Source organism: Myotis myotis, unplaced genomic scaffold, assembly GCF_014108235.1.
Source record: "Myotis myotis isolate mMyoMyo1 unplaced genomic scaffold, mMyoMyo1.p scaffold_m19_p_7, whole genome shotgun sequence".
NCBI classification, from domain to species: Eukaryota; Metazoa; Chordata; class Mammalia; order Chiroptera; family Vespertilionidae; genus Myotis; species Myotis myotis.
In genome coordinates this window covers 711,363-732,682 of record NW_023416379.1, presented here as the reverse complement: position 1 = coordinate 732,682, position 21,320 = coordinate 711,363, and the positions used below count along the sequence as shown (strand labels likewise).

Sequence of the window (21,320 nt, the reverse complement as noted above, 5' to 3'; positions counted from 1 at the left end):
TGTCCCTGCAGGACCCCAAGGGAGCCCCGCTGAGCGGGGGCGGGACCCTGTGCCCGGGGCGCCAGCGGCCCTGCTGGGGCTGAGCTCCCCGGGGGCCCTCGGCCTGGGCCTGGCCCGCCGCTGCGGGTGGGCGGGGGTTCGTTGGGCAGGGCCCGCTGGCTGGGGTTGGAGACCCAGAGCCTGAAGGTCAGAGGCGGGAGAAGCATTTCCCGGGAACCCCTGCAGTAGGCGGAGACCCCCCAAATACACGGCCTGGCGCCAGGCTGGGCATCGCTGAGGACAGAGACCCAGGGCAGAGGGGGGGTCTCCCTGAGAGAGGAGGGTCTGAGGGTGAGGGGTCCCCGGGGTGGGGGGGTCCCTGTGGTGGGGGTCTCCCAGCTCGGGCCTGGCGGGCGGTAATGCCTGTGAGTCCGCAGCCGCCCTGTTAAGTTTGGAAGAGATGAGGGTGCAGATGCTGGAGTGGGAGCTGGGCCCCGCTGCCTGGCTGCCCCCACCCCCGCCGTCCCCGCCCCCTTCCGCCCTGCCCCGCCCCGCCTCTGTCCCTCCGCCCCGCCCCTGTCCCTCCGCCCCGCCCCTGTCCCTCCGCCCCGCCCCTGTCCCTCCGCCCCGCCTCTGTCCCTCCGCCCCGCCCCTGTCCCTCCGCCCCGCCCCCGGCACTGCCAGGTCCTTCCCGGAAAGCGAGTGGCGGAGCGGCTCTTCCCCGCGGCCACTGCCTCCCTCGCTGTGCGGCGCCGCCGGAGACTTAGGAGGAAGCAGGAGACATAACCTTCATGGATTTTATGGTCAAAAGCACATGTCCCGGCGCTGACACGTGTTCCCGAGTGACGCCCCTTTCATTGCCGCCTCCAGCCGTGCGCAGCTCACCGGCCCTGCCCTGCGCTGGGACCGCGCTCCTGCCCGAGGCGGGGCCGCCCACTGGTGCGGGTGCCGGTGCCGGCGCCGGAGCGGGGCTGGGGGCGGGCTGAGGGCGAGGGCGCGGGTCCGAGGGTGCACTCCTGCTCCGCCGCCCCTCCCCACCCCCCCGTCGCAGGTGGGGCCTCCGCACAGCTCACTGGGCTCCAGGTTGGCTGCCACCTGGGCGCTGTGGGAGAGGGGCGCCCCCCCCCCCCGTCCTGCTTCCTGTCCGGGGCCTGGGGGGTTGGAGGGCTGGGGCGCACTCTGCCTCCGGACCCTCCCTGGGCCTCCGCGCGCCCCGGGCGTCTGTTCCGAGGGCGCCGAGCTGGCCCTCCGCGCGGGTCTGGGTCCTCGCGCGCGTTCCGAGGCCGCGGAACTTCGGGAGAAAAGCAGGAACGTTGGCCCTTGGCGCCGGGTCGCCTGGAAAAGCGTCCTCAGCTTAGCTCCCCCCACCCCTGCCCTCCCCGCCCGGCGCCCCAGGCCCGCCGAGGCCTCCGCCCTGACCCAATGTCCGTCCGATGCCCGCCCGGCCGCCGCCCTGACCCCACCAGGTGGGCGATGCCAGCGGTGCGTGGTGGGCGGTGGGGGCGCTTCCCCGAGTGGCGGGCCCGGCAGCTGCAGCGGCAAATGCAGGTGAGCAGCTGGGGTGACCTCCGGGTGCCACCCCCCACCCCCCCACCCCCGCCCTGAGCACAGGGCCTGCAGCGGTGAACAGCAGGCCGCCGCATGGGGGTGGGGCCCACATCGTCACCCCTAACCACTGGGATCCCCTGCTGCACCCAGGGGGCGGTGGGCTACCCGGTCTCCCCCTGCTCAGCTCCTGCCCCTCTCCACCCAGTGCTCACTCTCACCCTCACCCCCACCCGCACCCCCAGAGGCTCCTGCCAGCCTGTGCGCTGTGCTGAGAGCCAGAATGGGGGGCCGGCATAACTCTGGTCCCTCCGGCCCTGCCCCCCTGGGTGAGCGAGCACAGGAAACGGTGGGTCACTAGCCCCAGGTGAGTGGACACTGTGGGCGGCTGGTAGCTGCTGCCCAGGCAGGTGCAGTCTCCTCAGTGTGTGGTGCGGCCGCGGGGCCCACCGGGGCCTGGGCGGGGAGGGTAAGAAGCTGGGAGGGGCGGAGGACAGCCTGACCCTGGCGCGGCCACTGGACGGGATGGGAGGCCTGGGGCATGCAGGCCAGGTGGTGGGCTGGGGCGGAGAGGCCCGAGGTCAGCGCTCGGTGGGCAGGCAGGGCTGTGAGACCCTCATCCTGCGGCAGGAGGGGCTGCTGAGGAGGCAGGAAAGAGAGGGGAGTCGCGAAGAGTTCCATGTTTTGAAGACAGCGCCTCAAAGCAAGGCAGGGCCGGCCGGGTCCTGCAGGCCGTCAGGGGTGTCAGGGCGGCAGGATGAGGCCCTGTGACCTGCCCCCAGCAAAGCCAGCAGCTCTGGTGAAAACTCTTTAAGAGCCACACCTTTAAGCCTCTGAGGACCGCCTCTGGGCACAAGTGGAGAAACGCCGAGAAAACCCACCGTCGCTGTCAGAACGACCGTCCTGCACGCACGCCTGCCTGCCCCTGACCCCTGTGGGGGGGCGCCCGGAGCTGCCAGTCGGAGCCCCGTGGAATGGGTCACAGACGGGGGCTGGGGCTGGCGGGTGCCCCCTTGCTGACTCCTTCCCCAGCTCCACGTGAGACTCCTGCGTCCTTTCACGGACTTGGTCCTGGGGTGGGAGTGGCCACCGATGATGACTCTAATGTGGACACTTCTCCCTTTTTTGGTTGGAGGCCAAAGAAGAACGGATCGTTGAGCTGGAAACGGAAAACGCTGCTCTTCACCTGAGACTGGCCCAGGTAACTGCCACGTCTCGTGGCTGAGCTATGAGGCCCGGTGGGCGGACCTCAGTGGTCAGTCTCCCACGGCCCCCGCCCGCCCCATCTGCAGCCCGAGTTCCCTGCTCTCACCGCCCCCCTCCCCCCGCCTGCCACGTGAGCGGTGCTGGCTGGGCAAGGACGTCAGCGCGTTCTGTCACCAGGGAGCCTGGAGGGGGCTGTCCACGCGTGACTGCCTGGGCTCCTGTAGAACCCCCACTGGCCTGGCACTGTCCCTGAAGATGCCCAGCACGTCCCCTCCCCAGGCCCACGGGGGCCCCTGTGCCTCTCCGGCTGCTCTTTCTGATGCCGGCATCCGCCCGCCCTCCGGGGCCTTCACAGACACCCTGCACCTCCTGATGCTGTCCCGCGTCCCAGCATCACAAGCGCCCCCGCGGGCGGCCTCCTCCGTGGCTGGTTCCTGCCCGCCGGGTGCGGCTGTGGCTGGGCATGTCCCTGAGGCAGACTCTGTCCCCTGTGGAGAAAACACCCGCTCAGAGGCGGGGTTGGAAGGCGGCACCCTCTGTTTTTCTCTACAACCTCAGCGCCTAAGGCTGGCGGGGACGGCGGACAGGAGGTGGCGCGAGGGCCATTCACAGAGGACACGCTCGCTCCTCCGGCTGCAGCAGGCGGCTCAGGTAGGCGCCCGGGCGGACACCCTGCCACGGGGACGATCTGTGGGGGACTCGCTGGGTGCTGGTCTGGTCAGCTGTGTGAGGCCTGTGGCCCCCGGACCCGGTCTCGGGCAGAGACAGCCTTGGTTCGGGGAGCAGAGCTGCTCGCGGGGGCCCCGCAGGCCTTGCAGTGCGGCGGCTGCCCTGCCCTGAGGCGGTGGAGTCGGCGGGCTGGCCTCGGCTCTGCTCTCCGGCTGGCCGCACAGAGCACCCCGAAACCACCTGTGAGGGTGCGGACGGAGGGGGCCACGTGCTGCCCAGCAGCTCAGGGAGGCCTGCGTGATGGCCTTGCAAACGCAGAGACCAAAGGAGGGTCTGACGTGAAAACGTTTTAAATTGAAGAGCAGTTTGTGGTGGGTCGTCATGTCCTGGGGCGGAGTCTGCAGAGTGGATCAGAGCTGCCTCCCGGTCCGGTCCGAGGGGATCCAGCCAGCACCCCGAGGAAGTCAGCACTCAGACCAGCCTCCCCCGCGCAGGGAGCGGCTTCCGGGGGCCGGGGAAACGCTCGATGGTGGAAATGCCTCAAACGCCGACACAGGAGCCACAGGCCGGGGCGCCGGGCGCTGGAGCTGAGCTGGCCTTGTTCCCTCCAGCACCGCGGGGGCCGTGAGCGCTGGGGTGTGAGCGGGTGGAGTTCACAAGACACTGACGTGTGTCCCGGCAGCTGCCGGTCCGTCCTGCTTTATAGACGCGTCTGTGGCCATCCCCGGTGGCCCGGGGCGGCCAGTGATGCTAACCGGGGCCTCTGCCCTTGCAGCGGCTGCGCCGGGACCTGCGGGAACTCCGGGCCTCCTCTGCGGACCTGCTCCGGAGCTGCCGGGACCAGCAACAGGGCTGTCTCTCCCAGATCCTGGCGGCCGTGCAGAGCACGCAGCACCACGGGGCGCGGCCGTGTAAGGGGTCCCCCTCCCACCCTGTGCGCCATCGTCCTGGGCCACCCGTCGGTCCTCCTGGTCCCTGCCGCTCACATGTCATGTCCTCACTGGTCAGCTGAGGGCTTGGCTGCCCAGAAGTCAAGGCAGGGTTGTCCCTGCAGCCCAGGCTCCGCCCCCCTCCTCCGGGTCTCCATGGAAACCTCCGGATTTGGGGCCGTGGCTGCGTGGCTGCCGGGTGTCGGTTTCCTCACCAGCGGTGCTGAGCACTGTGCCCGTTGTTAGTCACGGGGTCAGCGCACAGCAGCCCCTGCAGTGGCCCTAACGCCGCCCACAGCCCTGGGCACCCCCTGCCCTGGTCTTTCTAAATCTCCTGCTCTTGGAGGAGGTGGGTGGGAGCCAGCGGGGGCTCCCTCCCAGGAACCTCGTTGTGATTGGAGCCGCCCCTCCCAGCGTGGCGCGCCAGGGCCCTGCGCCTGGAGCAGTCCTTGCAGGAGCTGAGCGCACGCTTCCTCCACGAGAGGCAGAGGCGGCAGAGGCTGCACAACTGCCTGGTGGTGAGTGTGTGGGCGCCTCCTGTGCCCGCAGGGACCTCAGGAAGGACGACCAGAGAGGGCAGGAGGGGCAGGGGAGCCACGGGGCTGGCGCCTCCCTCCCAGGGCCGGGCGTGGGAGGGGGTGGAGGGCGCGGGAGGCGGTGGTGGGACCTTGCGAGGGGACGGGGCGCTCAGTGGTTGGTAGGGATTTGTCAGAAGTGGAGTTGGGGGTAGGAACCCCCGCACACATCTCCATCCGAGGACCTGAGGGGAGGAGGCGGCCGCCCTCCCGGCTCAGGACAAGGCTTCTGCAGGAGCTGCAGGGGAACATCAGAGTCCACTGTCGGATCCGCCCCGCGCTGCCTATGGCCGAGCCTCACGACCCCGTGTCACACAGCAGGTAATCTGCTTCTGCACAGTGCGCACATGTGTGTGCATGCACACGGTTGTACGTGCATATGTGTGGGTATGTGCACGCGTGCATGATGCATATGTGTTTTACGGGGAAATCATAGAAGTGGCCGTGAAACCGCACGCCTCCTATTTTCCAGCCAAAACCAGGGTCCGGGCTCTGGGTGGCGTGTTCTAACGCTGTTCTCCCCCCAGCTCTGCGTCCGGAGAAGTGGCCCACGCGGTGGACGATGTGAGTGGCGTTTCCTGGCCAGTGAATGGGAGGAGCTGTCTGTGTGGCGCAGGCGTTCCCCAGGTGTCCCCTCTGAGGTGCCTCCGAGACAGTGACTGTGAGCCCTCCCTGCTCCATCCCACGCGGCTCAGTGAGGAAGGTGGTTTTGTTTCTTGGTTTCTGTTGACCTCCAGTGGCCCCCTGCCCCGACCTGTGCACCTGTGTGGTGTGCGCACCTGTGTGGGGTAGGGCCTGTGTGGTGTGCACACCTGTGCGGGGTAGGGCCTGTGTGGTGTGCACACCTGTACGGGGTAGGGCGTGCGGTGTGCACACCTGTGCGGGGTAGGACAGCGCTTCACATGCGTTGTTCTCCAACCCATTAGTCCGTGCGGGTGAACGGGCCTCAAGTTTGCAGCATCAGAAAAGAAACACAATGCGAAGCCGTGAGGTTAGGTGTGAACTCAGTGTTAACGCTGAAACGGACACATCAGGTAAACTGAGGCAGAGCTGACGTTTTATCAGTTCAACCAGCAGCGCCAGCTGGAGGTGGTGAGGAGGGCGCGCCCAGGGGAGGGGAGACCACAGAGAAGGGCAGCAGAGAGGATCTCACTGATTGGCTACAGCAGAGAGAGGCACTCACTGATTGGCTACAGCAGAGAGAGGCGCTCACTGATTGGCCGCAGCAGAGAGAGGCGCTCACTGATTGGCCGCAGCAGAGAGAGGCGCTCACTGATTGGCCGCAGCAGAGAGAGGCGCTCACTGATTGGCCGCAGCAGAGAGAGGCGCTCACTGATTGGCCGCAGCAGAGAGAGGCGCTCACTGATTGGCCGCAGCAGAGAGAGGCGCTCACTGATTGGCCGCAGCAGAGAGAGGCGCTCACTGATTGGCCGCAGCAGAGAGAGGCGCTCACTGATTGGCCGCAGCAGAGAGAGGCGCTCACTGATTGGCCGCAGCGCAGCAGAGAGAGGCGCTCACTGATTGGCCGCAGCAGAGAGAGGCGCTCACTGATTGGCCGCAGCAGAGAGAGGCGCTCACTGATTGGCCGCAGCAGAGAGAGGCGCTCACTGATTGGCCGCAGCAGAGAGAGGCGCTCACTGATTGGCCGCAGCAGAGAGAGGCGCTCACTGATTGGCCGCAGCAGAGAGAGGCGCTCACTGATTGGCCGCAGCAGAGAGAGGCGCTCACTGATTGGCTGCAGCAGAGAGAGGCGCTCACTGATTGGCTGCAGCAGAGAGAGGCGCTCACTGATTGGCTGCAGCAGCGAGAGGCGCTCACTGATTGGCGGCAGGTGAAGCTTCACGCTGGCTCCTTGGGGAAGGGCTGTCCCTGTGTTTCCCCCTGTTCCCTAGGCCACGCGGGAGTGAGGCCGCCCCATCCCAGGGCCTCCTTGATCAGCACGACTGTGAACTCTGGTTGTGTTTGCTCTTTAAGGCTCACGTATTTCTTAGCTCATTGTACCAAACGGGCCGGGAGTGGCAGTGAGCCACAGGTCTCGTGCCATCGGGTGCAGGGACCACTTGGGGGTCTGTGTTGTATGGGTCACCCCGAGTCTCATCGTCTTTCCCACACTGTCGTCGAGTCGGCCTGGTGATGGCGACAGACCGTGGGCAGCAGCTCCTCGTGCAGTGGCCGCGGGGGGGGGGGGGGGGGGGCGGCTGGCGCTCTCTTGTAAGTAGCGAGGGACCCGCTTAGCTGGATCCAGAAATGCCTTCACCAAAGTCCCTGGAAACGAGCACTTTAGAAATTTCTTGGTTTTGAGTTTTTTCCCTTTTGACCTCTGGTCTTAAGCACCAGTGTTGCTGAATCAGGTGGAGGGAGACGCTGAGTGCTCACTTAGGAATCCGCGTTAAAAGGAGCCCTCATCACCTTATTAGTTCCTCCTTTTGGCCAAAGACCTTGGAGCACTTCTGAGTCCCTGCACTTCCACGGCCTGTGGGTGCCCGGCAGCACTCAAGGTCCCCTGAGGACCAGGATCTGGGCCCGAGGCCTGGCCCAGGGTCCCCCAAGGACCAGGATCTGGGCCCGAGGCCTGGCCGGCCGCTGCGGCTCCTCATTCCCACTGTCCTTCTTCGTTACTCTGTCGGCAGTGCTCCCATCCTCCCTCTAAACTCCACCGCCTCTTCCAGCTCAGAAGTTTGCACGTTTTAAAAATACTCATCAAGATAAGATGAAAGTCTTTGGATTGGGACATTTTGGATTATGTTTTTAAAAATCAGCAGAATTCAAGTGGTTTCTTGTTTAACAGACTTGCTTGTTCAAGGGCCTGAAGCCATTAAATCTGCTGAGACAGCCAGCGATCGGTGCGGCTCCCGTGCCCGCCTTCCTCTCCGGGAGCCGCAGCGAGTTTGTTGGATGGGGTGGGGGACGCAGCGTCCCATCAGTGTGAGTGTGAGTCAGCGTCGAAGAGTCTGGGGAGCTGGCCTGTGAGTAAGGCCCCCGGAGAGTCTGGCCGCTGCCTGGTCCTGGTGTCTTCAGGGTCGTTTGGGTTTTCATGGGACTCACAGCTGCTTGTCTGACGACAGGTTTCCTTCTGGTGGCGCTGACCCACCTGGCTCTTCGAGCTCCCCCAGATCCTCAGGGTTATTGAGCCGGTCAGTCTCATCGACACTGAGTTTCTGGTGTCGCTCACACAGGGTCAAGGCGAGGTCAGACTCTCTCTAGGAAGGTGCTGGGAAGATGGGAAGATTGGGCGCACCTGAGGGGATGTTCAGCGATCCAGTTTTGCTGGGTCCTTAACAAATAGCCCGTCCTTCAAGGCAGGTTCTCGGGGCCCCATGCAAGGTCAGGACCACTGCCGTCCCCGTGAGCATGTGGCGTCCCCGTGAGCACGTGGCACCCACAGTGAGCACGTGACATCCCCGGTGAGCACGTGGCGTCCCCAGGAGCACGTGGCGTCCACAGTGAGCACGTGGCGCCCACAGTGAGCACGTGTGTCCATGGGAGGCAGGGCCGCGTGTATGAAAATAGATGATACAACCAGGTGGCCCCTGCTTCTTCCGTGGAAACGCTCAGCCTGGCTGTGCCTGCCCCCGAGGGAGGGTGTCGGGGCCGACCGCTCGGGGTTTAGGGGTTTAGGTGAAAGGAACCTGTGACGGCCCAGGAAAGGGGTCTCACCAGGAGATGAAGGCTGCGTGGGGTCGTGCTGAGGAGGACCCGTGAGGCTGCAGGAGGGGCCTCGAGCTGTTGGCAAAGGTTAGACTCTGCTCCGGGCCGTTTCGCATCCAGGGCTCCCCGTGCTGAGCGCCACGGGGTCTTGGGTTCAGGCTTGTTTTGTGGCTCCTTAGGCTCCGTAGACAGCGTCGCTGAGCCTTGGGGTGAGGCCTGGTGAGCCTTTGCATTTCTCGTTTGTTTGTCTTTATGACTAAAGTGTAGGCGTTTGGAGACATCCGACCCTCTGGGGGAGTTTCTGTGCAGCTCGCCCGGGCACTGGGGTTGCACGTTGGCGTGACTTTAGAGGAATTCCAGAGACCAGGCTGCAGGGCGGGGGCCGGCCGCAGGGAGGGGGCCGGCGGCCGCAGTCAGACAGGCTTGGAGCCAGGAGCCTGGGCTCTGCCCTTCCCGTGAGGCCGCGCCCGTATCTGCTTCAGAGTTTGGGGTGACAGGACCCGGAGTCCCTCCCATATGCACCCAACCAGCAAGCGGACCCCCAGCCTTTGGGTGCCCGGATGTCCAGCCGAGAGAGCCACCCCGGCCAGGGCTGTTTCTTAACTCTTCCCTGTCCCCTCTTTCTCCATGAATTTGCATCTGGCTTTAGAATTGGAACCAGCTCAGACATTTCTGCTGTAAGCGAAGCTGAGCTGAGGCCGCGTTTCTGGCTGGACACGGCCTTGGCGTCCCTGCGCGCGGCTGGCGGCTGTCATGGGCAAGGTCACTACAAGCGAGCGGGAGCCCCACTGCGCAGCTCCGTCCCCCACGTCCGCACTCGCTGCTGAGCCAGGAGGTCCCGGTGTGCGTGCACCCTCAGGTCGGCCGGGCGTGTGCCGGCCGGGGCCCCGGCTCTCTTCCTGGTCCTGACTTTGGCCCCCACATTGGGCAGCAGACCCTCCGAAGGGCCGAGGGTCAGGGTTGCCGCCTCTGAGGGCCGTCGGGGAGAACGCGGCGCAGATGGCGATGGAGCAGGCGGGGCTGTGTCCTGGGCTCTGTTCTCGGGTCGGGCGGGGTCGCCGCTGAGCCTGGCCCGGCCTCACCGCTTCACCCTTCCCCGTTAGGAGACCGTCCTGGTGCAGTGCAGCCGGCCCGGCCACCGCTCCCTCCACAAGACGTTTACCTTTGAGAGGTCAGTGCTTGTCAGGGGCCATTGGAGGGGAGTTACAGACAGGCCGTCCCGTGGGGTCTGAGGAGGAGGTGCCGTCACCCCGTCGTGTGGCCAATGGCAAAGCAGCAGGGACACACTTTCCGCACCCGGGGCTGGAGCACATGGGCGCCAGGTGCACAGGTGAAGGGGCCTCCTCTACACGGCGCACCTGGTGAGAAAGCTGAAGTGGGATCGGGGCCCAAACAGAAAGCAGGAACCGAGACGGTCGCAGGAGAGCAGGAGGCAGGCGGGCCTGGGGAGCCAGGGAATTCTTGGAAAAGCCGCCACAGCGTGACTGTGAAAGAATGAAGATAGCTCTGACCGGTGTGGCTCCGTGGATAGAGCGTCGGCCTGCAGACTGAAGGGCCCCAGGTTCGATTCCGGTCAAGGGCATGTACCTTGGTTGCGGGCACATCCCCAGTAGGGAGTGTGCAGGAGGCAGCTGATCAGTGTTTCTCTCTCATCGATGTTTCTAACTCTCTGTCCCTCTCCTTTCTTCTCGTAAAAAATCAATAAAGTATATTTTTTAAAAAAATGGAGATAAAACCGGGTTCTCCCCGTGACGCCTGTGCTCCGTTCGGGATGCAGCCGGTGTGTCGCCTAAGGAACGGGTCCAGTTCTGTCTTGTCCACGTTGGCCCGCCCCCTGCAGAGCACGGGCCGGAGCCCCTCTCCCGTGGCGGGATGCCTGTCCCCCGTGGCGCACCCCACGGCCATGGCCCCGTTTCCAGGTCTGCTCTCCGGCCCGCGGCGTCTGCTCATTCCCGTGGCCGATTGCGCCGCCTCAAGCCCCACACTGTTCTTCTCCAAGGGTTTCCTTCCTTCTTGCTCTTCGTTTTGTCGAATAAATTTTATAGTCAAATCGTCTAGTTCCCCAGACCTGATGGCCTATGTGACGTGGGGGGAGGTAAGCTTATGAACTGACTTTGGAAAAGCTAACGTCCTCACGAGCTGCGCCTTCCCAGGACACGGCGCCCTTTCCATTCGCTGTGTTAACCTGCGCCTGCAGGGCCTCGGGCGCCGCGCAGGGGGGAGGCGCTTCGTGCTGGGGGTGCCAGGTTCCCGCTCCCTCTCTGTCTGGCCTGGGGAGGGTCTGTGTCTCGTCGAACCGACTTTGTTGGCGATGCATGAACGCCACAGGTATTTGCTCCTGAATCTTACGAACGGCCCCTCCCAGGCTCTGCTGTGGAGCTGGTGGTGGCGCCGCCCGCGCCCGTGGCCCCAGCTGCTTTCTCCGTCCCCAGCCGCCGACCATGGCTGATGCCCATGGAGCCTCGGCAGGTGGCAGGACCTGTCCCTTTCCTCGCTGGCTAACGAGACGCAGGGTTTCTTGTTATGATGCTTATGAAGCCCAAAATGCTCAGCGCAGAAAACGCTGCCACCCCTGCCCAGGTTCGAGGCCTGGGGGACAGCTGTGTGCTCACAGGGGGAGGCCTGGGGGGCAGCCGCGCTCACAGGGGGAGGCCTGGGGGGCAGCCGCGCTCACAGGTGGAGGCCTGGGGGGTAGCCGCGCTCACAGGGGGAGGCCTGGGGGGCAGCCGCGTGCTCACCCAGCACCTGGCTTGTGTCAGGGTTTTGGAAAACTGATGGAAACACAAACTTATTAGAGATGGAGAAACACGGACATTGACCTTCAGGGGACGTTGTTAAGGAGTCGCTGCTGTGGGTGAGAAGGGGCCAGTGCTGACCTGGCAGCTCAGGGGAGGCCCTACAGAGACCGCACAGGGTGGCCGGAAACGGAAACTTCATTGAAAGGAGTTTATGGTGGCTGGTCACCTTTGAGGCGGGCGTCTTCCCTGACCAGGTCAGTCTTGACCATGACAGCCCGTGGTCCTTGCGCATCTGCATCCACGATAACAGGTCCCTGGAAGGTGACAGTGATTTCCTCTTTCCGGACCCCCCAGGGCAGGGCTGGTAGTGAGTTCATTGTTGTGTTAACGACCCTGCACCCACCTGCCTAGAAAGAAGTGTGTGCTTGTTATCCAATTCCAGAGGCCCCCTCCTCACCCCCCACCCCCTCCCGCCCCCTCCCTTCGCTTTCTCCCGACTCCCTAATCCAGTGCCAGTGGCCTTCCCATGACCCGCGCACGTCTTCTCCTGTGACTGTCATGCAAAACCAGGTGCCATGGCAACGCTGCTCCCGGCATGTGCTGGCCGTTTCGGCTCAAACTCACAACAGTTCTTCGCAGGTTTGAGGTTTCTTACGTTGGCACCGCTAATTTCAGTGCGTGACAACGGCGATGCCATGATTTCTAAAAGCACCACCCCCTTCAGAGAGGCGGACGGACGGCTGTCCCCCACGGCCTCCATGCACTGAGGCGGGCGCTGCGGCCGCCACGGCGGGTTCCGGCTGAGTCGCCAGCGGGCCTGGGTCACGTGGGAGCCCAGACACCCTGGCTGCTCGCTGTCCCTTCTGCTTTCATATTGGATTGACTTGGGGGTGGATGTTAAAAGGTCATCGAGGAGCCCCCCCTCGCCCTCGCTCGCTCTGCGTGGCCTCCCAGGTGCGGCACAGGCAGCCTCAGGGGCAGGGCTCGGAGTCCGACAGTCACGTGCTGCTCCCACGGCAGGAGCTGCCTAGTCTGGCGGCAGCTAAACAGAAACGTGTGTCCAGGAAACACGTTTAAAATGAAAGCACATTCGATCCCACACACAGAACCGCGTGCTTGTTTTGCGTGTTGGGTCTTCCACTGACACCTGCCGCCTGGTTGCCTCCATCCGGTCTCGGGTGCGGCTGCGGGAGCCCCTGCCTCCTCGCGTTCGCGCCATCTGGCCACGGCCCCGTCAGAGCGGGCGTGGGTCCCGCTGTGCGGCTGACGTCCCTGCACTGACCCGGCCAGGAAGACGGCGCGCGAAGAGCTTGGCCGTGACATTGAATGATACTCACCGGACGCCCGCAGAGGACGATGCTGACGTGTCGCTGTCGGACCGACTCCCGGGAGCTGTTGGGCCACAGGACGCGGTTTCCTTCCCGCGTTCTCTTTGCTGCTGCAAACATCGATCGCTTTGCTTCAGCTCCTTCCCTTTCAACGCCAAGGAAATGACTCTCCATCTGCCTCACCCTCTGCTGCCTTGAAAAGTGATAAAATCAACCCTTTATTTTAAAATATATTTTTATTCATTTCAGAGAGGAAGGGAGAGGGAGAGGGAGAGATGCCGGGAGCCGGTCCATCCTTGCTGTTTCAAGGGACCTGGCACAGAAACATCAGTGATGACAGAGAATCACGGACTGGCTGCCTCCTGCACGCCCCCCACTGGGGATCGAGCCCACAACCCGGGCATGTGCCCTGACCGGGGATTGGTCCATGTCCTCCTGGTTCATAGGTCAATGCTCACTGAGCCACACTGGCTGGGCTACAATCTTTTATTGATGGAAACGATGAGTCTGGATGACGTCGGGGTGTGGGGGGAGCACGGGGGGTGTTCCCAGCTGGGGTGTTGGTACCAGAGTCCCCTCCCCCTAACGACGCCCCATGTCGCGTTGCTCCTCAGGGTCTACGGCCCAGCGGAGGGCCAGGCCGCAGTGTTTGCAGATGTGTGCCCCCTGCTCACGTCTCTGCTGGACGGGTGAGTTGGGGCATGGTTCAGGTCAGTGGGCACAGCTCCGTGCAAACGCGAGTGGAAGCCTCGGGTGCCTGTGACTGCTGTGGGGTCAGGTCCCAGGGCCGCGTGTCTGCGCCTCACGTCCCCCCTCGCCACCCGCTGCCACCCCGAGGCCCTGCTTCAGGGGGTCCTGGGTCTGACCTCCACGGGGCATGTCCTCCACTAGAACCCGGGAGAGCTCGCTCTTTCTTTTGTTTTTTAATATATTTTTATTGATTTCAGAGAGGAAAGGGAGAGGGAGAGATGGAAACCTCTATGATGAGAGAGAATCACTGATTGGCTGCCTCCTGCATGCCCCAGACTGGGAATCGAGCCCTCAACCCGGGCCTGTGCCCTGACCAGAATCGAACCCGGGACCCTTCGGTCTGCAGGCCAACGCTCTACCCATTGAGCCACACCAGCCAGGGCAAGAGGCTGGGAGAGCATTTTTTTAGTGAACAGATTCCAGAAACAGCAGAGGCCGGTGGTGGGCACGACCTTTGCCGGAGCTGCCTGTATGAATACGAGGCCGACGGCTGCGTCCTAAGCATCTGGCCTGGGGTTGCCTCGTGGTTTGAAAGACCCTTCTAAAGCTTGTGTGTGTCCGGCCGTATGGCTCAGTGGCTGAGCGTCGACCCATGAACCAGGAGGTCACAGTTTGATCCCCGGTCAGGGCACAGGCCCCGGTTGCGGGCTCCATCCCCAGTGTGGGGTGTGCAAGAGGCAGCTGATCCGTGATTCTCTCTCATCCTTGTTGTTTCTCTCTCTCCCTCTCCCTCTCTCTCTCTGAAATCAATAAAAATATTTTTAAAAATAAAATAAAAGAGCTCGTGTCCCTGCTGCAGTCGGGGGTCCTCCCCAGACAGACATGCAGACGCGCCAGGGAGGGCGCGGGACACGCGGTGCGTGCAGGGCCCCTCAGCTGCGCCTGCACGGCAAGAACATGTCAAATACTCTTTCAAATGTTTGGGTCCACCCGTTGGCATCGGGGCTCGTAACCCAAGTGGCAGGAAGTGTGGGTCGCCAGGATTCCTCATCTTCTGTGAAGTGAGCTGCAGGGCAGCACCCCAAAGTGCAGCGTCGGGGGACAGCAGCCTGCACGGAGGGGACCTGGCCCTCCTGGCTCCCAAGTCCCCGGGAAAGCAGTGCAGGAGGAGGTGTGCCCTTGCTATGCTCTTGTCTGCAGCGCTGGCTGCCTATGCAGTGGGTGCCTTTTTAGATCCTCACAGGGAGTCGTGCAAGCTCCCTCCCCTCTCGTGTACATGAAAGCCTGACTGTGTTTAAATCCCTCCCCCCCCACGTATATTTTCCCATTGATTCTTAGAGCGTGGGAGGGAGGGGGCAGAGAGAGATGTGGACTGGCTGCCCCCTGCACGGGCATTGACCAGGGCGGGGAGGAGCCTGTAGCCCAGCACATGCCCTGGACCAGGAGCCACACCCTCCCCCTCCGGGGCAGCGGCCGGTGCTCTGACCACTGAGCACCCGCCAGGGCACAGGCAGCCTGGTACCCCCCCTGCTGCCCCGGAAGCTGGAGTGAGTGGGCTCGGGGGTGTGACTCCGTGGGGGGCCGTGCGCTAGGGGTCGGGGACCAGCCCAGGTCCCACGAGGGAATGCTGACACGAGAAACACGGCGAGGGGATGCGTGTGTGACTGGTTGGCTCAGTCCCTGCTGCGCAACCAGGCAGCCCCGGGACCTCTTAGCAAACCGGGGCCGCAGGTCCAGGAGGGGCCGTGAGCAAGGCCGTCAGAGGCAGTGCCGGGGGAGGCTCTCCTATGGGGGACGGGTCCCCTGGAGCCGTGTGGCTGCCCGTGAGCCCCGTTCACTTCCAGGTACAACGTCTGCATCATGGCCTACGGCCAGACCGGGAGCGGGAAGACCTACACCATGCTGGGCCCGCAGCCCCCGGGCGCGGCGCAGGGCGACGCGGGACTCATCCCCAGGGCCGCCCAGGAGCTCTTCAGGTACCGGCGGCGGGGGGAGGAGTCGGCCTGCACGCGAGGCCCTTCGCTGCGGCTTCGGGGCGAGGCTGGGGCTGCCTGGGGCGAGGTGGCTGCCTCCCAGCGCTGCTCGCAGAATCAGCCACGCTGAGGGGTCGGCACACCCTGGTTGGCTCGCTAGGTCCTCCCTTTGAGGCCTCGCTGTCCGTGGGGCGCCCCAGCACCCCGCCGCTGAGAATCGAGAAGTGCAGACTCTTTGCCGACAGGCTTTTTTCCGGAGAATTTAGCTTGCGTTTCCTTCCAGCACAGCCGTCGTGGTGTTTCCAGCTGCTTATTCGCGGGCGTCATGGCCGGGGTCCAAGCTCTCCTGTCCTGGGGGGACGCCAGGCGTGTCCCTCAAGTGCAGACGCGTCCTGGTCACTGGGCTCCCGGCCGGGGCTCGGCCTCTCGTGGGCACCAAGCGCAGGAGCTGGAAGCAGATCGTCTGTCACAGGACGAGGGGTGAGGGGGGCCGGCTGCGGTCGCCCTGCCCTTGGGGACCCTGGGGTTTTCCCTAAGGGCTCAGCATCCCTATCTTTAAACTTTGTCCCGTCAGCCAGGGTGAGAAGTTAGTTATTTTTGGAGCCGGGGAGGTCCTGGCGCCGTGGCAGGCGCTTCTGGAACTGAGCCGAGAGTTCGGGTCTCAGCCTTCCCAGTAACAGAGCAGAGTTTCCGCTGAGGAAGCCGCACGGCCGGCCGGCGCTGACCGCCCGCTGTCCGCTGTCCTCGCGGCCGGCATGGCCTCTGCAGCTCCCAGAGCCCGTGGGCGACCAGGTTGGGGCCGCCGCCTCCACGCTTCCTCGTCTGTGGGCTCGGAACCCAGGCGACTGGAGGCTGACGCGCTGATCGGGGTGGTGACGCGGTACAGACGCTTCGTCCCCAACACCGTTCCTCACCCTCTCCCGGCCGCCGCGCTCGGTGCCTGAGCCTCGACCTAGGAACCAGGGGGTCAGGGTTCCTGCTCAGGGCACAGGCCCGGGTTGCGGGCTCCATCCCCAGTGTGGGGCGTGTAGGAGGCAGGCGATCCGTGATTCTCTCTCATCCTTGATGGTTCTCTCTCCCTCTCCCGTCCTCTCTGACATCAATCACAGTGTATTTTAAAAAGAAACATGGCTGACTGTCCCCAGCGTGGCCGGTGGTGACCGGCCCGGCACTCAGGGGCACACGGGCTTCTGGGCGTAGGAGCGTGTCCCCTCGGAACCACCTCTGGCCGCCGCCTTGAGGGGTGTCCGACGTCCCCCGATGGCTTCTCTCCTGTGTCACGTGTCTCCCGCCCCCGCCCCCCAGGCTTATGTCAGAAGATCCCTCAGAGCGACCCAGGGTCCAGGTCTCCATCGTGGAGGTTTACAACAACGACATTTTCGACCTCCTGGCCAAAGACGGCTGCGCAGCGACGGCCAGGCTCAGGCGTGAGGTGCTGACCACCAGGGAGGGGAGGACGGAGGTGTCCTCGCTGACCTGCCTGTGAGTACCTCCGGGCGCCGCGTGTGGGCTCCTGGGGGAGCGACCTCCCCACGACCCGGGTCACCGAGTCAGCCCCTTTGTCCATGAACGTTCGCTGTGACTTCGTGCTTAGTGCACGCTGCACATGTCAGTGTGCCTTAGAACTACCTTTCAATATCGCAGAACAGCCCGGCCGGCGGGGCTCAGTGGCTGAGCGTCGACCTAGGAACCAGGAGGTCAGGATTTGATTCCTGGTCAGGGCACAGGCCCAGGTTGCAGGCTCCATCCCCAGTGTGGGGCGTGCAGGAGGCAGCCAATCCATGATTCTCTCTCATCATTGATGTTACTCTCTCCTTCTCCCTCTCCCTTCCTCTCTGAAACCAATAAAAATATATTTAAAAAAATAAACTGTGAAACGGTGACCCCTGAGTGTGTGGCAGAGACGAGCGCTGGCTGCGGAAGGAGGGGCCGGACTGTGTCGGCAGCTTGTGTGGGCGAGCAGGCGGGCAGCGTCAACAGAAGTGACGCATTTGCTTTCCAACGTTGGTCTGGTGTGAGGGTCGCCCTGTCGCCCCTGCAGGTCTGTCGGGAGCGCAGGGGAGTTGGTGGAGCTCGTGGGGGCCGGCCTGCAGCTCCGGGCCAGGCGCGCCACCTCCGTGCACGCAGATTCTTCTCGCTCGCACCTGGTCGTCACGGTGACTCTGACCGCGGCCACCTCCGGGGACGGCACCCGTAAGTGGCCCTTTGCGCCCGGCCAGCTTGCACGCGACTTCGGTCACGTAGGCGCCCGCAGGTCTGAGGCCTCACAGGCCCCCGGGGTGGGGACGGCGGCCGCGTCCTCGGAGGGTCTGGGGTCCGCGCGGTGCCCACAGTCAGCCGCTGGCAGCACCGGCCTGGGCAGCAGCCCGATCTGGCCCAGGCTGGTGTGGCCCGGTGGATAGAGCATCGGCCCAAGGACGGAAGGGCCCTGGGTTCAATTCCAGTCAAGGGCACGCATCTCTGTTGCAGGCTGGATCCCGGCCCAGGTCGGGTGCGTGCGGGAGGCAACCGGTCGATGTGTCTCTCTCACATCGATGTCTCTCTCGGTCTCTCCCCCTCCTTCCCACTTTCTCTAAAAACCGATGGGAAACGTCCTCAGGTGAGGATTAACCACAGAAGTAAAAGCCTGGCCTCGGGCCGACACCCCATGGGACTCCTCACTCAGCCGCAGCCCGAGGCCCCCAGGTGGCGGGCGCGGGGAAGGGGTGCAGGTGCCACTGGATGGCCAGCACCCGCCAGCCCAGAACTGCCCCGAGCGGCAGGCCGGCCTCGCCCCAGGGTCGGCAGGGGGTGCGGCTCCCGCTGTGGGGAGCCCGGACCATCGAGCCCGAGCCAGTGTCCGCACAGAGCCCGCACAGGCGGTGGCACCCGGTTTCCACGCTGTTCGACGCTGTGCTTCTGCGGCTCTTGTTCCGCGGTGACTGCGCTCGTCAGGTGTCTGTTCAGAAGCAGCGCTGGACGGGGCTGACACCCTCTCCCGTGAGGCGAGGTCGGTCTGTGGCTCCCCAGCAGGAACCGTGGGTCCGCGCCCGTGCGGCCAGGCGGCTGGTTTCTGAGCGGCTTTCGCGGTGTCATCACCGGCCCTTCCTCGGAAGCCGGCCGTGTTCGGGGACCGACTTTCCGCAGAGGCAGCGACGCTCCCTCCGTGCGGCCGCTCAGCGTCACTCGTCCGCGTGGGAGAGGAAGTCACGTGCCCGTCCGTCTCCATCCCTTTGGGGTGGAGCTCAGGGCGCAGAAGGAAGGTGAGGGAAGCTTCCGGAACACCTGTGCCACTGTCCTTGCAGCTGAGCCGCAGTCCAGCCCGTCACTGCCCCAGGCGCCTGGCTGCCCCTCGCCGTCGCCGCCAGCAACAGGGAGGAGGCCGCCCGCTCCCCGCAGAGCCTCCCCCGGGTCCCCGAGGGCCCGGCCCTCGGAGCAGGTGCGCGCCCGGCTGCAGCTGGTGGACCTGGCGGGCAGCGAGTGTGCAGGTGCGTGACCGGCGTCTGCGTGGTGGGCGAGCGTCCTCCTGGGTGAGCTGGGTGTGGGCTCCTGTCCGAGGGGTTGTGAGCAGCCACCGCGGGTCCCCAGCGTGGGGCCCCTCCAAGGTGACCTTCAAATCCTTGACCCCTGCAACCACCCGGCCAGTCCGGGAGCGAAGGGCTTGGCCCCCGTGAGAGCGCCCCCCGTCGGTGGCCGTGTAGGTTGTCGCGAGAAGGTGTCCCGACCTCGTGCTGCCCCGGGAGGGACTCCCAGTGCCTCCTGCCCGGAGCCCCCATTTGCTGTCCTGGTTCACGCCTCCGCCTCCATGTCTGATGGTCCCAGGCGCGTCTGGAGCGAGGGGACCAGCCCTGAGGGAGGCATCCTTCATCAACCGGAGCCTGGCGGCCCTGGCGGACGTCCTGGGGGCCCTGGCGGCACGCCGAGCCCACGTCCCCTACCGCAACAGCAAGCTCACCCACCTGCTGCAGGACGCCCTGGGTAACTCGTGTCCCCGAGACTCCGAGGCCCCTGGCTCTCAGGTCCGCGTCCCTCCTCGATGTCCCCAGCACTGTGTGCCCACCCACTCCGCACTCTGCTGTCCTGCCGGCGGGCCTGTGGGTGCGCACGCGGCCGGCTCCTCCCGGGACTGCAGGGCGGGGGGACAGGACCCAAACATGGGGGAGGGGGCCCTGTTCTGAGCCGCAGCTCATCCTGGTCTGCGGGGAGCAGGGCCCGGGGTTACACTTTATGGCTCTGTGCCTGAGAGACCCCCGGGGCTCTGATCTCCCCCCCAGGGCCAGTGCCCCCATCAGCAGTGGGAACATGGGGAGCCGGCCTCGCTCACACGGGGGCACGTCCCTCCTGGTCCCTCAGCTCCTCCTTCCCTGCAACCCCCACCCCGCCCCACACTGCTCACCCCCCCCACTGTCCTTAAGGCAAAGGTGGCACCAGTCCCACTGGGAGCCTGGTGTCGCCCCCCCCCTGCCCGCCCCCCCCCCCCGGGGAAGCAGAGGGGGCCCTCACACGGCCCCGCCCTCGCCGGGGGCCCTCGGCCTGGTGTCAGGTCTCAGTCCCAGGGCCTGGAGGGAAGACGCTGTGGCTCCTGGGCCCCTGGGCCCCCTGTGGCCGCGCCCACAGGCCGCCTCCCCGCCAGGGCCTTCCTTCCCTCAGGGCCTTGGTCACTTCTCTCTTTAAAGGAGGCGACGCCAAGCTGCTGGTGATTGTCTGCGTGTCCCCCGGCCAGGAGCACGTGGCCGAGACGCTGCAGAGCCTGGGCTTCGGGGTCCGCGCACGGCAGGGGGGGCGGGGCCGCCCGGCCCCCAGGGATCCCCGTGAGGAGCGTGGGTGCTTGTGGGCTGCGTCCCTCCCACCTGTTTCCTGCCACGACGGCACATGTGATGTTCACGCCTGAAATGAACTCTTTCTTTACATGGGACGTGACGGCCCTGGTTTTCTCCACGGTGACGGCCACGAACACGGAGCCCACACGCCAGCCAGGCCACGCAGCCACGGCAGCAGGAGCCCCGGGAGGCGGGTCCTGGGGGCAGCTCGGAGCAGAGCGATGCTGTCAGGCAGGGTGTGGGGCGGGGCACACGGAGCCCCAAGGCCGGCTCCTCGCACCGACTGGGCCAAGCTCCCGGGTTTGCGCTCAGGGTCCGGAACCCGACCTGGGCCCAGGGGTGGCTCTGTGTCCCCAACAAACTCCACGCCCCCGGCTCCGCGTCCTCTGCACAGCGCGGTCCCAGCAGGCAAGGGTCTGGCGGCCTCCGGGGTCACTGCCCCGTCTGGGGGGCGAGGAGCTGCCTCCTCCAAGTCCTCAGCCCCTGTGGGGACACCTGGCTGCTGGGCGGGGGCCTGTCTACCCCCCGGTTCTGGATGAGGCCCATCCTCCATCAGCAGCTCTCAAACCTCACCCCAGGGTGGGCGGTGGCAGGCACGGCGAGTGCTTTTCTGGAGAAGAGTGTCCTGTCCCCAGAGTCTGCCTCTAAGAGCTGATCAGGCCGGGGACCCAGGCCACGGGCGTGGGATGCAAGTTCACACACAAGCTGCCTGGTCCCAGGTGCACTCTGGGCCTGGGCCCGTGGCTGACACTGGGAACATCCTGGGGACCTCCCCCCCACCAGGTTGCCCTGGCAGCTCCTGCCAAACCAAACTGCCCCGGCTCCCTGTTAAGTCCCACGCCAGCAGGGCAGCAGCCACGGCAGCACCCGGAGCCCAGGCCCCGGCCCCAGCAAGCCCTGCGGCTGGCCCAGGAGTGGGCGCTGAATGAGCCCTCGGGGGTCCTTAAGTCTAGATCCACGAGCTTGACCTCTGACCTCTGTCCAAACCTGGCCAGCCAGGCTGGGGGGGGGGATGGGGGGGGTCATTTCTGCCTATATTTTCCTGAGCCACCACCTGCTTCTTGGGCGTCCAGAGGGACCTGGTGGCCTTCCTTCCAGCCGCACGGACACGTGTGAGGGAGCGTGGGCTGCCAGGTGCACCCACAGCCGGGGGCCACGCCTCGTCCCCCAGCGCTCACCACTCCTCGGGGGCCGGGAGCCAGCCGGACCTGCCCCTCACACACCACCCGTTCCCCGCAGTT

At 65.2% G+C, this 21,320-nt stretch overlaps 1 protein-coding gene across 1 annotated transcript; it reads left to right on the top strand.

Annotated features, from left to right (window-relative positions):
* The first annotated feature begins 1,401 nt into the window (after nt 1-1,401).
* Nucleotides 1,402-20,150, top strand: KIF25 (kinesin family member 25). Its single transcript, XM_036317226.1, has 15 exons — nt 1,402-1,527; nt 2,660-2,725; nt 3,289-3,381; nt 4,175-4,310; nt 4,743-4,846; nt 5,139-5,224; nt 5,431-5,467; nt 9,655-9,722; nt 13,232-13,306; nt 15,152-15,283; nt 16,586-16,762; nt 17,322-17,473; nt 18,565-18,747; nt 19,082-19,237; nt 19,936-20,150. Exons 1-15 carry the CDS (start codon nt 1,402-1,404, stop codon nt 20,148-20,150), a joined length of 1,806 nt encoding a protein of 601 aa, XP_036173119.1.
* Nucleotides 20,151-21,320: the final 1,170 nt, after the last annotated feature.

Excerpts from the sequence above, each read along its gene's own strand:
- KIF25 (XM_036317226.1), top strand. The coding sequence starts at position 1,402 with ATGTCCGTCCGATGCCCGCCCGGCCGCCGCCCTGACCCCACCAGGTGG. Across the intron at positions 2,726-3,288 it reads TTCACCTGAGACTGGCCCAG|CGCCTAAGGCTGGCGGGGAC; the intron begins GTAACTGCCACG and ends CTACAACCTCAG. Across the intron at positions 18,748-19,081 it reads GGCGGGCAGCGAGTGTGCAG|GCGCGTCTGGAGCGAGGGGA; the intron begins GTGCGTGACCGG and ends TGATGGTCCCAG.